Source organism: Megalobrama amblycephala, linkage group LG22, assembly GCF_018812025.1.
Source record: "Megalobrama amblycephala isolate DHTTF-2021 linkage group LG22, ASM1881202v1, whole genome shotgun sequence".
NCBI lineage: Eukaryota > Metazoa > Chordata > Actinopteri > Cypriniformes > Xenocyprididae > Megalobrama > Megalobrama amblycephala.
The window spans coordinates 5,242,178-5,255,398 of NC_063065.1; the positions used below are offsets into that span (position 1 = coordinate 5,242,178).

Consider the following 13,221-nt stretch of genomic DNA (forward strand, 5'->3'; position numbering starts at 1 on the left):
CGCGCCCCCAAACGGCGAATCCCAAAATTTCCATCTATATCCACCTTTTTCCTACTCCCCATGACGCTTTGCGCGATTTATGGGTGCAACTTCCGTTAAACTTCAGCTAAAGATCTATAAACGCAACAATAATTATTTTCCAAAACTGGCCACATGAAAAAATACTATAGTAATTTATAGTAAATACTATTGTGTTTTTGAACCATACTATAGTAAAGTACTTGAATTAATTTGTTGTGGTATTTCTATAGTTGCTGTGATAATATAATAACTATAGTAATATAAACAAATTACCCAAGTTTTCTAGAACTATACCAAAGTATACCTACTTCAGTATTTATTACAGTTTATCAGTTCACTATAGTTAAAGGGTTAGTTCACCCAAAAATTAAAATTATGTAATTTATTACTCACCCTCATGTCGTTTTACACCTGTGTTCATTTTCGGAACACAAATTAAGATATTTTTGTTGAAATTCGATGGCTCAGTGAGGCCTGCATAGGGCAATGACATTTCCTCTCTCAAGATCCATTAATGTACTAAAAACATAATTAAATCGGTTCATGTGAGTACAGTGGTTTAATATTAATATTATAAAGCAACGAGAATATTTTTGGGGCGCCAAAAAAACTAAATAACGACTTATTTAGTGATGGGCGATTTCAAAACACTGCTTCAGGAAGATTCGGAGCATTATGAATCAGTGCATCGAATCATGATTCGGATCACGTGTCAAACCGCCAAACTGCTGAAATCACGTGACTTTGATGCTCCGAACAGTCGATTCAACACACTGAGTCATAACGCTCGGAAGCTTCATGAAGCAGTGTTTTGAAATCGTATATCACTATATAAGTCGTTATTTAGTTTTTTTGGCGCCCCAAAAATATTCTCAGCGCTTTATAATATTAATATTGATCCACTGTACTCACATGAACTGATATAAATATGTTTTTAGTACATTAATGGATCTTGAGAGAGGAAATGTCATTGCTGGCTATGCAGGCCTCACTGAGCCATCGGATTTCAACTAAAATATCTTAATTTGTGTTCCTAAGATGAACGAAGGTCTTACGGGTGTAGAACGGCATGAAGGTGAGTAATAAATGACATTATTTTCATTTTTGGGTGAACTAACCCTTTAATACTACAGTATGATGTAGCATTCATTAACAAAGTTTTGTAAATACTATAATATATACTACAATTTACTATAGTATGGTTCAAAAACACTATAGTATTTACTATAAATTACTATAGTATTTTTTCATGTGGGTGGGTACAATGAGATAACATTATTCTACTCACCTTTATACCATCGAACATTAAAAGGAAATTTAAGTATAAAAGCATTAACAAAATTACAACAGATCATGAATAACCCTGATTATTTCCGCAGCAATATTATGGACGTGTTAAATATACATTTTTCTTGAACTGACAAAAGGCAGAAGTTTAATGTAAAAACATAGATGTTAAATCCACTATTGTTTTATATAGATTTATTATAGTCTATACAGTATTTAATGCAATTACATCAAAAGTAACTGTAATTAAATTACTGAAAATTTAAGAGTAATCCCTTACTTTACTTTTTCAAGGGAAAAGTAAATAAATGACAGTAATTAATAATCACTTAGTAATGAATTACACCCAACACTGGTTACCTTATTCTCTTGAAGTCTGAAAATACAACATAAAGGAAATTTTACAGCCATGCCATTCAGTCAAACTGATGGATAAGGATTATCTGTGGCACAACCTTATGATTTGAAATTATTTGTTTGTCTTTTTAAATGTAACTTCCCCAAACTGGAAGTGCCACCCATAATCTAAAACAGTGAATCTCAACCTTTTTTGAGTCATGGACCCCCATCATATTTAGCCATTCTCAAGGACCCCAGAATAAAAATGGCGCATTGGTATCATTAATGTCTTTGTGACAACCAAATGCAATCAAGTATAATTTACTACTACTACGTTTGTTGACTTGTCCTATATTTAGTCACATTGTCAGGTACATTATACATATATTATCTTCCTCTTTTATGGGAACATGTCAATGTCAAAATATACAAAAATTAATATTCAGATATTTTATAAGGACCCCCTGGCATTATGTCAAGGACCACTAGGGGTTGAGAAACACTGATCTAAAACACACCATTATTTGAATTGCTGTAAACCTACATTTCACTAAAACAACATACTCGCATGTGTCTTATTGGATGCATGGGCTTATGTATACACATGTTTATAATATCAGTTTTCACAGTATAAATTGGGTCTTCATGTATGAAAATATGAAGCTGCCTTTTAAATGTTAGGATGGGGGTCTCTCACCCATCATATTGAGGGTTTGAGGCATCTAAGATTGAAGACCCCTAATATACAATGACGCCTGCATGTGGTAATCAGCCTAACTAGTTCACTAGCTGATGATAATTAAATTAAACAAGCTGGTTTGAAGAAAGTAGAACTCCAATGAGCAAAACACCAAATGCAGCGAATTACAAACGTCAGTTAAATATTTATTTAAACATTTAATTCTACTTATAAACAACAGTCAATTCATGTTATCATTACAGTTTGAGAAGATTCTTCTCATGAACACATTTTGCACACTATAAAAAGTCTTTGGGGAGGTTGCTTCGTGAAACTTTGACTACACAGTATCTGATTTCTCTGGTTCGGTTAACTTACTAGTTCCATCTCTCAACATTTGCAAACACTCAGAAAGCAGAAGTCTGCTCATGTCAAGGGAAGGTCGGTGTTAGTAAATCAGTCACTGATAGTCCTTCTTCCCCAAATGTTTCATTTTATGATTACACAACCCAAGACTACTGATGACTTTCATCATCTTCCTCTTCCTCTTTACTCTTCTGTTCTTCCTCCTCACCATCATCTTCTTCCTCTGACGTCTCGTCACTGTCATCATCCTCGGCCCTGAGAGAACAAACACACACAGATTACTTTAACTGACTACTACTCAGGTGGTTTAATCGTAATTGAAATAAAACAAAATTCTTAGTGGAATAATGAAATAATAATAATAATAATAATAATAAAAGAGACTCACAGAACTGGCCTGTTGAGGTTAAAAAAGTCTCTTCCTGAGTCCACATCGAAAGGATCTGGACACAAACAAACATAAACACAAAAGTTATTATTTTCAAATCCCTCACAGTATATTTGACTAAATGGGACCTTTTATACCCTTTTTCAAAGTCTTATTTTTGGAATCTATTAGAATAGCATTTCATGCTTGAATGAAAAAATTATTTTCCCCATATTTGGTTCCAAAATCTGTTGATTACGACGGAACTTGCGACAATATTTGGCTTTGGTATACCCACCCTGTTTAGTTCCTGTCTCTATGAAGTCCCTCCTTCTGAAAAGCGCAATGTGCTCTGATTGGTCAACCGCTTTGAACATGTTTGGGAAATGCCATGCCCTTTACCATAACCGGGAGTTTCAACACACTAACGCAACTCAAACAACTCAACAAGGCGTTTCAGGGAGTTCAGAAACAGTGCGCACTGATATAGAGGGTAACTCCCTTTGGAGTGACTTTGTAACTTTGCAGAAAGTTTCATGCTCAAACAGCAACATTACACACTAAAGAAAGCTGAAAGTGTAAAAAAGCATATTGTAATAGGACTCCTTTAAAGGGTTAGTTCACCCAAAAATGAAAATAATGTCATTTATTACTCACCTCATGTCGTTCCACACCCGTAAGACCTTTGTTCATCTTCAGAACACAAATTAAGATAATTTGATGAAATCCGATGGCTCAGTAAAGCCTCTATAGACAGCAATGCCATTGAAAATCTCAAGATCCATAAAGATACTAAAAACAAATTTGAAACAGTTCTTGTGAATACAGTGGTTTAACCTTAATATTATAAATTGACACGATTTCAAAACACTGCTTCGGAGCTTTACGAATCGAATCAGTGATTCGGAGCGCCAAAGTCACGTGATTTCAGCAGTTTGGCCGTTTGATAGGAGATCCCAATCACTGATTCGATTCGTAAAGCTCCGAAGCAGTGTTTTGAAATCGGCCCATCACTAGTTGAAAAGTCGTTATTTTGTTTTATTGGAGCACAAAAAGTATACTTGTCGCTTTATAATATTAAGGTTAAACCACTGTACTCACATGAACTGTTTCAAATATGTTTTTAGTATCTTTATGGATCTTGAGATTTTCAATGGCATTGCTGTCTATAGAGGCTTTACTGAGCCATTGGATTTCATCAAAATATCTTAATTTGTGTTCTGAAGATGAACAAAGGTCTTACGGGTGTGGAACGACATGAGGTGAGTAATAAATGACATTATTTTCATTTTTGGGTGAACTAACTCTTTTAGTCATTGGACCGTACCTATCTCTTCTTCCTGAGGAGTGGCACTGAGAAACTCTTTCTCCACAGCTAGTAGTTCCTCTTCTGATTGGCTGGAAGCGTAACGCTCTAGAAGAGTCTTGTTCAGCTCCAAAAATCCCAAACCCCACTTAAACTTCCTCAGCAGGAGCACAGCGAGGTCACGAAATCCTGAGGCATGATCATATAAAGACACATACACACGTCAATACACAAATAACTGTCCTCCATTTCATCTCAGTGAATTTGCACAGTTTAATCTCAGTTGCTATTATTATGTATTGATGAAAAGCTGAATTTTCAGCATCATTACTCCAGTCTTCAGTGTCACGTGATCCTTCAGAAATCATTCTAATATGCTGATTTGCTGCTCAAGAAACATTTATGCTTATTATCAATGTTGAAAACAGTTGTGCTGCTTCATATTTTAGAAAATGTGACTTTTTTTATGTAACAAAAGTCTTTTTGATGCGGAATCACCAAACTTTTGAATGTAATCAGCATTATTTTTACCATTCTCTCTACTCAGCTTTATTGGCCATAATTGCTTGCCACAGCTTGGAGAGATATAAAACCCATATGACAATAGCAAGAAGAGAGAAAGCAATAGCTGGGAGCTGCTTACCCACAATGCAGAAGGTAGCAGCATAAGCCTCGACGCAGGACAGCTTGCACGGCTTTCCATAGTTTACAGGATTTGCCGCGACCAAGTACGGCAAAAGCCTCGGATGTGAGCCAATCATTTTGCTGAAAGGCGTATCTTCAAGCCGTGCCCATGAACAGTCAATCACTGCCAGCCCAGCCTGTGCCACAATCTCCCTGGAAATGAAGAATATTACAGATTAAAAATTGAGACAAATGTTTGTGTTTCATTTTTATCTACACAAACAGTTCAGAAAAGAAGTGTCTTCTGCTCCTTGATCACAAATACAGTGAAAACAGTAATATTGTGAAATATTATTACAGTTTAAAGTAGCCGTTTTACATTTGAATATAATTTGATATGCAATTTATTCCTGTGATGCAGGAATTTTCAGCATCATTACTCCAGTCTTCAGTGTCACATGATCCTTCAGAATGCTGATTAATTTTTTGTGTGGAAACTGCAATCCATAAATATCATGTTGATGCTTGTTTGTCTGTGTAAATGTGAATGGGTTATAAAAAGCAAAAGTCACAGTGATTTGTGACTTTTCACACCTGTCTGCAGGTGTGACGTATTTAGTTCCCATCGGGCTGAGTATCAGGCCACTGAAGCGCTGGTTGAGTCGTAGGCAGCGCACTAAACCTTTCCTGGCCAGCTTCCGTCCTGTACAGCGTTTAGGGTCACAGTGACCCAGATCCCACATGGCCAATGGACAGGGCAACTTCACACCTCCTGCAGCCTGTGACTCTGCATCCTCACTGGCTGAAACAAACAAACACATACACATATAACCTCCAGTGTGGCCAATTTAGTGATTTTGTCACTAGATTTGGTGACTTCCCCAACCCTTTTGAGACTTTTTTTCATAAGTTTAGGGACAAATCTAGCAACTTCTTGGACAACCCATATTTAGATTCTTAATTTGCCCACTGATTCTTATTCATATTTATATAGATCAATGAATTATGATGTCATCTAGTGACATTTAGCTACCAGTTTTAGCTACTTTTAATTGAAAGCAATTGGCAACACTGATAACCTCATGTGTGTCAAGCTTTATTACATCATAGATGCAAACTCCTCACCTTTTTGAGATCAAAATACGTCACCTATGGAATTTGCATAGATTCAATAGAAAGAAAGTGTTTTTATGTGAACTTACAAGGGTAAATAAAGAAACTTGGGTAAAGTTGGTTTTATATTCGCACATTCAGACTTTTTAACCAAATGTTGATTTTTGTAAAATGTTGCAAGAATATGTTAAACAAAAAAAATGTGAAAAATTACAGTTTTGGACATAGGGTAATAAAAAAATAAATGAAAAAAATCCCTTAAAGTAACTACAAATGAGCATGTAAAGCAAATAACTGCTGATTAATTCTGTGTGTAGCATGCCCCCGCCCCGTGCAATTATCTCACCTTTTCCCCCCTTACCTGTTTGCATCCCTGTACATACAGTAATTCAGTCTGTGACATAAATCTGAACTGATATGTTTCATAAATATGACAACACAATACATGCACTCTCTTAACATCCATCATCCAAACAACCACAGACCTTGCAGAGCCTCGTGCATCTCCTCTGTGAAGGTTTCTAACGATTTCCCCTTCATCCTGTGTCGTGTGTCTTTGCCCTTGTGAACAGCTCGCTCACATTTACCCTGTTTTTTACGTCCCATATCTGAAATTCACCTTAGTTTTGTTTTAGGAGTTTTCACACGTGTGAATAAGCTATTTAAAGGTTTGACTGTATTATAACCTATTTAACCATCTTACAAATTATAACACGCCAATAATGTATATACTTTACGCTGATTAAAGCATACATTCTAATGTTTATATGCTTTAAAATTAAATCGCAAAGAGTTATTCTGACACGCTGGCTCGTGAGGCCAAAACACGGTGACGTAATGAAACATGGCGGTTACTGTTAAGCACAAAAGGTGCTTATTTATTTAAATTACATCAATATTAATATGATAATGATTCAATTTAGATTATACAATATAAATTAATATTTTAAGATCAACAATATGAATCAATAATAAAAAATAATCTAAAAAGTAAAAACGGAAGAGGACTTTTATTTACCCCGGAAATACAGCAAATATTTTTTGGTTTACTGCATCGCCGCATTTCCTTCATTCACGAACGTTTTAATGCATATTTCGCCTTTGTGTTTAATGTAAACAGTAGTATTGACACATATAAATGTAATTCTATCTTCATATGTGTTAAAACTCCTAAATATGAGGGTTTTTCTCGATAATCGTTGCATTTCGCGAGCAACACGTTCACAAAACATAACATTTCTCTAGCTGAACTCTTCCAGTCGGTAATGTTTTCAGTTCTGTCACATGAACAGACAGAAGCGAGATGTAGTTTTACTTTAAAATCCAACGATTTAAAGAGTTATGGAGTCTGTGTATTTAAAATTGTGCCTGTTGTATCTGACAGCACTGGGTAAGTGTGATAGACTGAGTCTTGTTTTATTAAATCTGATGAACAGAGTATTTTTGCATACGGAACTGAAAGTGTTTTAACATGTTTGTTCCCAAAATCCTCTTTATGGCTTTACATCTAGATGTCTTGTTATCTTTAGGGTGTTGAGTGAATATTAATAATGTAAGTATCCATTTTTTTGGTGTTTTTTTATATTTCAGTGGCTGTCACATCAGGAGGGAAGATGAAGATAGTGGAGGAACCTAATACATTTGGGTCAGGTTTCCAGCAAACCCTTCAGTTCAAGTGTCTACTTAGAGAATTAGTTCACTTTCAAATTAAAATTTCCTGATAATTTACTCACCCCCATGTCATTCAAGATGTCCATGTCTTTCTTTCTTCAGTCGAAAAGAAATTAAGGTTTTTGATGAAAACATTCCAGGATTATTCTCCTTATAATGGACTTCAATGGACTCCAAACGGTTGAAGGTCAAAATTACAGTTTCAGTGCAGCTTCAAAGCGTTCTACATGATCCCAAACGAGGAATAAGGGTCTTATCTAGCGAAACCATCACTCATTTTCTAAAAAAACTAAAATAAAATTTTATACATTTTAGCATAAATGCTCATCTCGAACTAGCTCTCTTCTTCTTCTTCTCTATTTGAATTCCAGCACTGTAGACGCTGCTAAGTGTATTACTGCCCTCCACAGGTCAAAGTTTGAACCAAATTGTCATAGACAATATGCTAGTGCAAGTATATAACGTTTAGTTCAAACTTTGACCTGTGGAGGGCAGTAATACACTTAGCAGCGTCTACAGTGCTGGAATTCTAGAGAAGAAGAAGAGGAAGAGAGCTAGTTCAAGATGAGCATTTATGGTTAAAATGTATATCATTTTAATTTTTTTTTTAGAAAATGAGCGATGGTTTCTCTAGATAAGACCCTTATTCCTCGTCTGGGATCGTGTAGAACGCTTTGAAGCTGCACTGAAACTGTAATTTTGACCTTCAACCGTTTGGGCTCCATTGAAGTCCACTATAAGGAGAAAAATCCTGGAATGTTTTCATCAAAAACCTTAATTTCTTTTCAAACTGTAGAAAGAAAGACATAAACATCTTGGATGACATGGGGGTGAATAAATTATCAGGAAATTTTAATTTGAAAGTGAACTAATCCTTTAAACAACAATGTCTGAATCTCCATATTCTTCTTTCTTTGTTTTTTCAGGTTGAATAATCAGCTTTTGTCTCAGAGTAGCCGACTACAGGCAAAGATCAGCCCATCTCCAGTGTCTGGACCTTCACATCTGCACAAACTGGCAGGGAAATGCTTCAACTATATTGAGGCCACGTAAGTAACATCTGCACATCTTGAAAAGTCATTTTAAAAAAGTGTATTCGCTTAATATACACATTTACCTCGCTATATCTCAGTAAATATGAGGTTTTGAACACAACCAGAGCTATATTAAAGGGATAGATCACCCAAAAATTAAAATTATCCCATGATTTACTCATCTTCAAGACATTCTAGGTGTATATCTTCTATCAGACAAACTCATTTGGAGTTATATTAAAAAATATCCTGGCTCTTTCAAGCTTTATAATGGGAGTGAATGAGGCTTGAGATTTTGAAGCCCAAAAAAACGTGCATCCATCCATCATAAAAGTAATCCATACAGCTCCAGTGGGTTAATAAAGACCTTCTGAAGCAAAGCGATGGGTTTTTGTAAGAAACTATAATAACTGGTATCCAGCAACAGCCTCAGAATAATAGAATTTTCATAAATATCAGATTGGGGCAAGTTGTCACACATTTTTGTCACGTGTTATACAATTTTATATAATTTATCATTTCAATATTTGTTTGAAAAAACAATGATTAGATACTTTTGTTACTGTTTCATGATTTATTTTGCTGTTTAATCTTCGCTGGAAGTTTCCACTGTGACAACATGCCCCGCTAAAGGTCAACGTGTGTTTGTGTTGTGTATCTTTTATTCCCCCCATCAAAATATCTACTAGAGTAAATTGTGACAACTAGCCCCTGTCTGCCCAATGCATGTACAACAATATAGATTGTATTATATGGTTTTGTGTTTTTACTTTGTCATAAAAGAATATAAATTGTGTGCATTTTGAAAGAAACCTGTTTTTATTTCTTCTGTTTTTTAGATACAAATACGTATTCTGTCCATTTCATAACGTGACTCAGCATGAACAGAGTTTCAGATGGAACGCATACAGCGGTATATTGGGGTAATGATCTTTATCCAAGTTTTTATTATGCTTTCTTCTAATTAGTAAAGCTTAAAACGGCATTTTTTTAAAATCACTGTATATGTGCAGTATCTGGCAGGAATGGGAGATTGAGAATAACACGTTTACTGGCATGTGGATGCGAGAAGGAGATTCATGTGGAAACAAGAACAGACAAACCAAGGTCTGAACACTCTGTCTTTGTGTTTAATTGTAATGTGAGTTTATGAATATGTTTTCTGCCAGTAAATGGAGGATGTTGAGATTTTCTGTCTCTATTGAAGGTTCTCCTGGTGTGTGGGAGCAGCAGTAAACTGTCGAGTGTTTCAGAGCCGCAGACGTGTGTTTATTCACTGACATTTGAGACGCCACTAGTTTGTCATTCACACTCCCTCTTAGGTGAGTTATTTTAGTATCATTCAGGTACTAATATAGTTTTTAGCTTGTTTTGTCTATAGGTAGTGTACGGTCTCACTGTGCGCTTGTGTGTTTTCAGTGTATCCAGTTTTGAGTGAGCAGTTACAGAAGGAATGGGATGAAATTGCGCAAGCTCGATATGAAGATCTCATCACAGAACAGGTGACGACAAATACACACGCGCTGTTATTATACCCCTCACGCATCTGAAAACATAATAATAAGAGGCGTTTGTGTGTGTTTAGGGTTATAATAAGCTGCTGAAGGAGCTGTTTGAAGAGGCGGGTCTCCTGAGAAGAGCTCAGCAGCAGAAGGCGGAGGAGAGCACGACGCCCCTCACACATCCGAGTCTGGAGCAGTGCACACAGGTCAGAGAGATGCGTGCAGGACATCATGCGCTCAGATTTAGTTATGCTTGTGCTGTTAGCATGTGTGTTTATTTGAACAGGACTTTGAAAAGCAGCGAGCGGAGATAGAACGGCTACGATCGCTCCTAACACAACATAACATCTCCTACGAGGCCACAACAGGTGAGACATGCATGCACTTCTTCAGCTCATCTAATAGACTCAGGTGAACACTTAAAAATGTCTGAATGTGTCATTAATTTTAGCCCTATGAGGCCTACTGTGTAATATTTGATATGCAAAAGCCTCTAAATGATCAAAACTTTGCTGAAAACCTATCGTCTGATTAATAGTTTAGACTTTTTTTTAGCAAGTAAAAGGCATTTTGGTAAAATTCTTTAACTGTCCACCTTCAGCTTGTGGTTCATGTGTCTTTTTGCTATGAAGCCCTTACTGATTTTTATAAAGTAAACATGGCAAAATCAGGACAAAAGCAGGCACATCACCTGCAAAAATATGCTCAAAGATGGGTGCTCGACCAAAAAATATTAATAAAAAGCACACCAAAGCTCCAAAAAAAAAAGTGAAAAATGTATTTTGCTTAAAAAACTGCTTATTTTTGGAGCTTTGGTGTGCCGACTTTTTTCTGCTTTTTATAAAGTAAACATAAAAATAAATTTTATATTGTTAGTATTGTTTCGAGATGAACTGGCCTGGAGCAACTTTACTTGATTATACAGACATCATTTTTTTTTTGAAAAATCATTTTAAAATGTAAGTATCAAATATGATCATCAGGCTTCATCTCTCACTCATTGTATTGCATTATATATTTTACCCTCCAAAATAAAAACTACAGAGCTTTGATCGTAAAACTAAGCATTTAAATATCATCCTACTTAGACATATTATTAAGATATATAGAGTGACAACTGATATTTATATGCATGTTATGTAAGTAGTTATAAAATCTTATTGATTTACATTACAAGCTATCAGAATTTCATAAGAAACATTCATATATAAATAACAACAACTGCACATGTTTCATATATTTGCTCAGTTTGGGCATCTGAATAAAATTGGTATGGTTTTTTTTCTCATGAATATGAGCTTCATATTCTCCCATAAAACCGGATGTATCAAATATGATACTCAACAACAACACAAAAACACATATGCAAACTTTCAAGGTTCAATAAACTGTTACGTTTAAAAAAAATACTTTTTTTTTTACTATTATTATTTCGTATGTCAGACTTCCCAGGGTTAAAGAAAGCTAGCACAGCCTAAATATTTCACAAAAATAATTTGTTGATGCCTTGAACGTGCAACACTGGTGCTCACAGAGGTTAAGTGCACGAATCAAACTCTTCTCGCTCTCTCAGACCGGACACGGGATCAGGGTCACGTCGAGCCCTCTCCCCTCCAGGACCAGCACCTCCGCGGTGACACCGGCTTCATTGCTGATCTGCACTAAGATGCCCAGCAGGATCACAAAACACAGAGTTAATTTAAACATTCAGGAAAATAATGTTACTGTGAGATAATTGTATGTAATAAGTTTTACATTTGACTTGATTTAGTCTGAACTGACAATGTATTATGAAAAATAAAATTTTTATGAGTTGTGCTATCATTTCTTAAAGGTGATGTCAACTTCTTTTTACATTTAAAACATTGTTTGAGCATCAAAACCAGCCTGAGAGGCCCTTTACTCAGAACGTGTTTTTGCATAAAAAAGTGAGTTGCATGGCAGTGGAATGAAAAAACACAAGGTCTAAAAATTCAGTGTTTTTTTTTTTTTTTTATCTTGAGCAACACGTTTTTAGAATGCAATGAGACACTGCAAAAGTCACAATGGTCAAACACACCTGCCTAGCACTTAAAATGTGTACAACAACCTCTAAATAATGTTGACTCAAAGAATGGTGAGTGTTTTTCTGTCTTTAATGTTCACATGAAATGTTTACAACCTGTTTTCTGCTAAAATATTGTAAGTGACTCACTTGGGAGAAAAAATGTTGTGTGGGGAGTTTATTTTACAGTATCTTTTAGTTTGATTGAGGGCTTTAAATTTATTGATTTATTTTACCCACTGATGAGTAAAACGCTGTTTTGATCTGGAGTGACACCTATCAGCATGGATGTAGTCTCATGCTAAAGTTTTCGATTACTAATGCTTTGGTAGAAATAGTCAAGCCTATTCATAAGTGTATGTGTCCTCCATGATTTATTCCTCAACATCTGAAAGTTTTAATAACAAAGAGGTTATCTCAACATGGCAGCCGCCACGAGGGCAGACCACCCTTTATGTAGAATGAACCAGCTTTTTCAAGGCCACTGAAATGACTGGAGTTTTCATTTCAAGCAAGTAGTCATAATTTTAAGCATATATATATATATATATATATATATATATATATATATATATATATATAAATAAATATATATACAATAGTCAACATTTGAAGTGGATCAAAAAAGTTAATCAAAGTTGTCCTAAGAACTAAGTTGTCCAAAGAAGAAGGTTTTAGGACAACTTTGATGAAATGTTTTGATCCACTTCAAATGTTGACTACTATATATATATATATATATATATATATATTAGTTGCAAGAAAAAGTATGTGAACCACTTGCAGAATCTGTAATAATGTGAATAATTTTAACAAAAAAAAGGAGATAATACAAAATGCATGTTATTTTTTATTTAGTACTGTCCTG

At 35.3% G+C, this 13,221-nt stretch overlaps 2 protein-coding genes across 2 annotated transcripts; one reads left to right on the forward strand and one right to left on the reverse strand.

Annotated features, from left to right (window-relative positions):
- Positions 1-2,511: 2,511 nt before the first annotated feature.
- Positions 2,512-7,054, reverse strand: tsr3 (TSR3 ribosome maturation factor). The gene is made up of 6 exons (XM_048174730.1): positions 6,588-7,054; positions 5,584-5,791; positions 5,009-5,202; positions 4,387-4,554; positions 3,081-3,135; positions 2,512-2,947 (listed from the first exon to the last, which is right to left on the reverse strand). The coding sequence occupies exons 1-6, from the start codon at positions 6,706-6,708 to the stop codon at positions 2,842-2,844; spliced, it is 852 nt and encodes a 283-aa protein (XP_048030687.1). The 5' UTR covers positions 6,709-7,054; the 3' UTR covers positions 2,512-2,841.
- A 28-nt stretch (positions 7,055-7,082) lies between these two features.
- gnptg (N-acetylglucosamine-1-phosphate transferase subunit gamma) lies at positions 7,083-12,133 on the forward strand. Its single transcript, XM_048174729.1, has 10 exons — positions 7,083-7,492; positions 7,693-7,747; positions 8,700-8,822; positions 9,647-9,730; positions 9,821-9,914; positions 10,015-10,129; positions 10,227-10,309; positions 10,393-10,515; positions 10,596-10,677; positions 11,883-12,133. Exons 1-10 carry the CDS (start codon positions 7,444-7,446, stop codon positions 11,972-11,974), a joined length of 900 nt encoding a protein of 299 aa, XP_048030686.1. The 5' UTR covers positions 7,083-7,443; the 3' UTR covers positions 11,975-12,133.
- Positions 12,134-13,221: the final 1,088 nt, after the last annotated feature.

What these genes read in the sequence shown, in the direction of transcription:
- tsr3 (XM_048174730.1), bottom strand. Translation starts at nt 6,708, where the DNA reads ATGGGACGTAAAAAACAGGGTAAATGTGAGCGAGCTGTTCACAAGGGC. An exon ending in GATGCACGAGGCTCTGCAAG is followed by an intron (nt 5,792 to 6,587) that starts GTCTGTGGTTGT and finishes TGTTTGTTTCAG; the next exon opens with CCAGTGAGGATGCAGAGTCA. An exon ending in TACGTCACACCTGCAGACAG is followed by an intron (nt 5,203 to 5,583) that starts GTGTGAAAAGTC and finishes CTTCATTTCCAG; the next exon opens with GGAGATTGTGGCACAGGCTG.
- gnptg (XM_048174729.1), top strand. Translation starts at nt 7,444, where the DNA reads ATGGAGTCTGTGTATTTAAAATTGTGCCTGTTGTATCTGACAGCACTG. An exon ending in ACAAGAACAGACAAACCAAG is followed by an intron (nt 9,915 to 10,014) that starts GTCTGAACACTC and finishes TCTCTATTGAAG; the next exon opens with GTTCTCCTGGTGTGTGGGAG. An exon ending in TCATTCACACTCCCTCTTAG is followed by an intron (nt 10,130 to 10,226) that starts GTGAGTTATTTT and finishes GTGTGTTTTCAG; the next exon opens with TGTATCCAGTTTTGAGTGAG.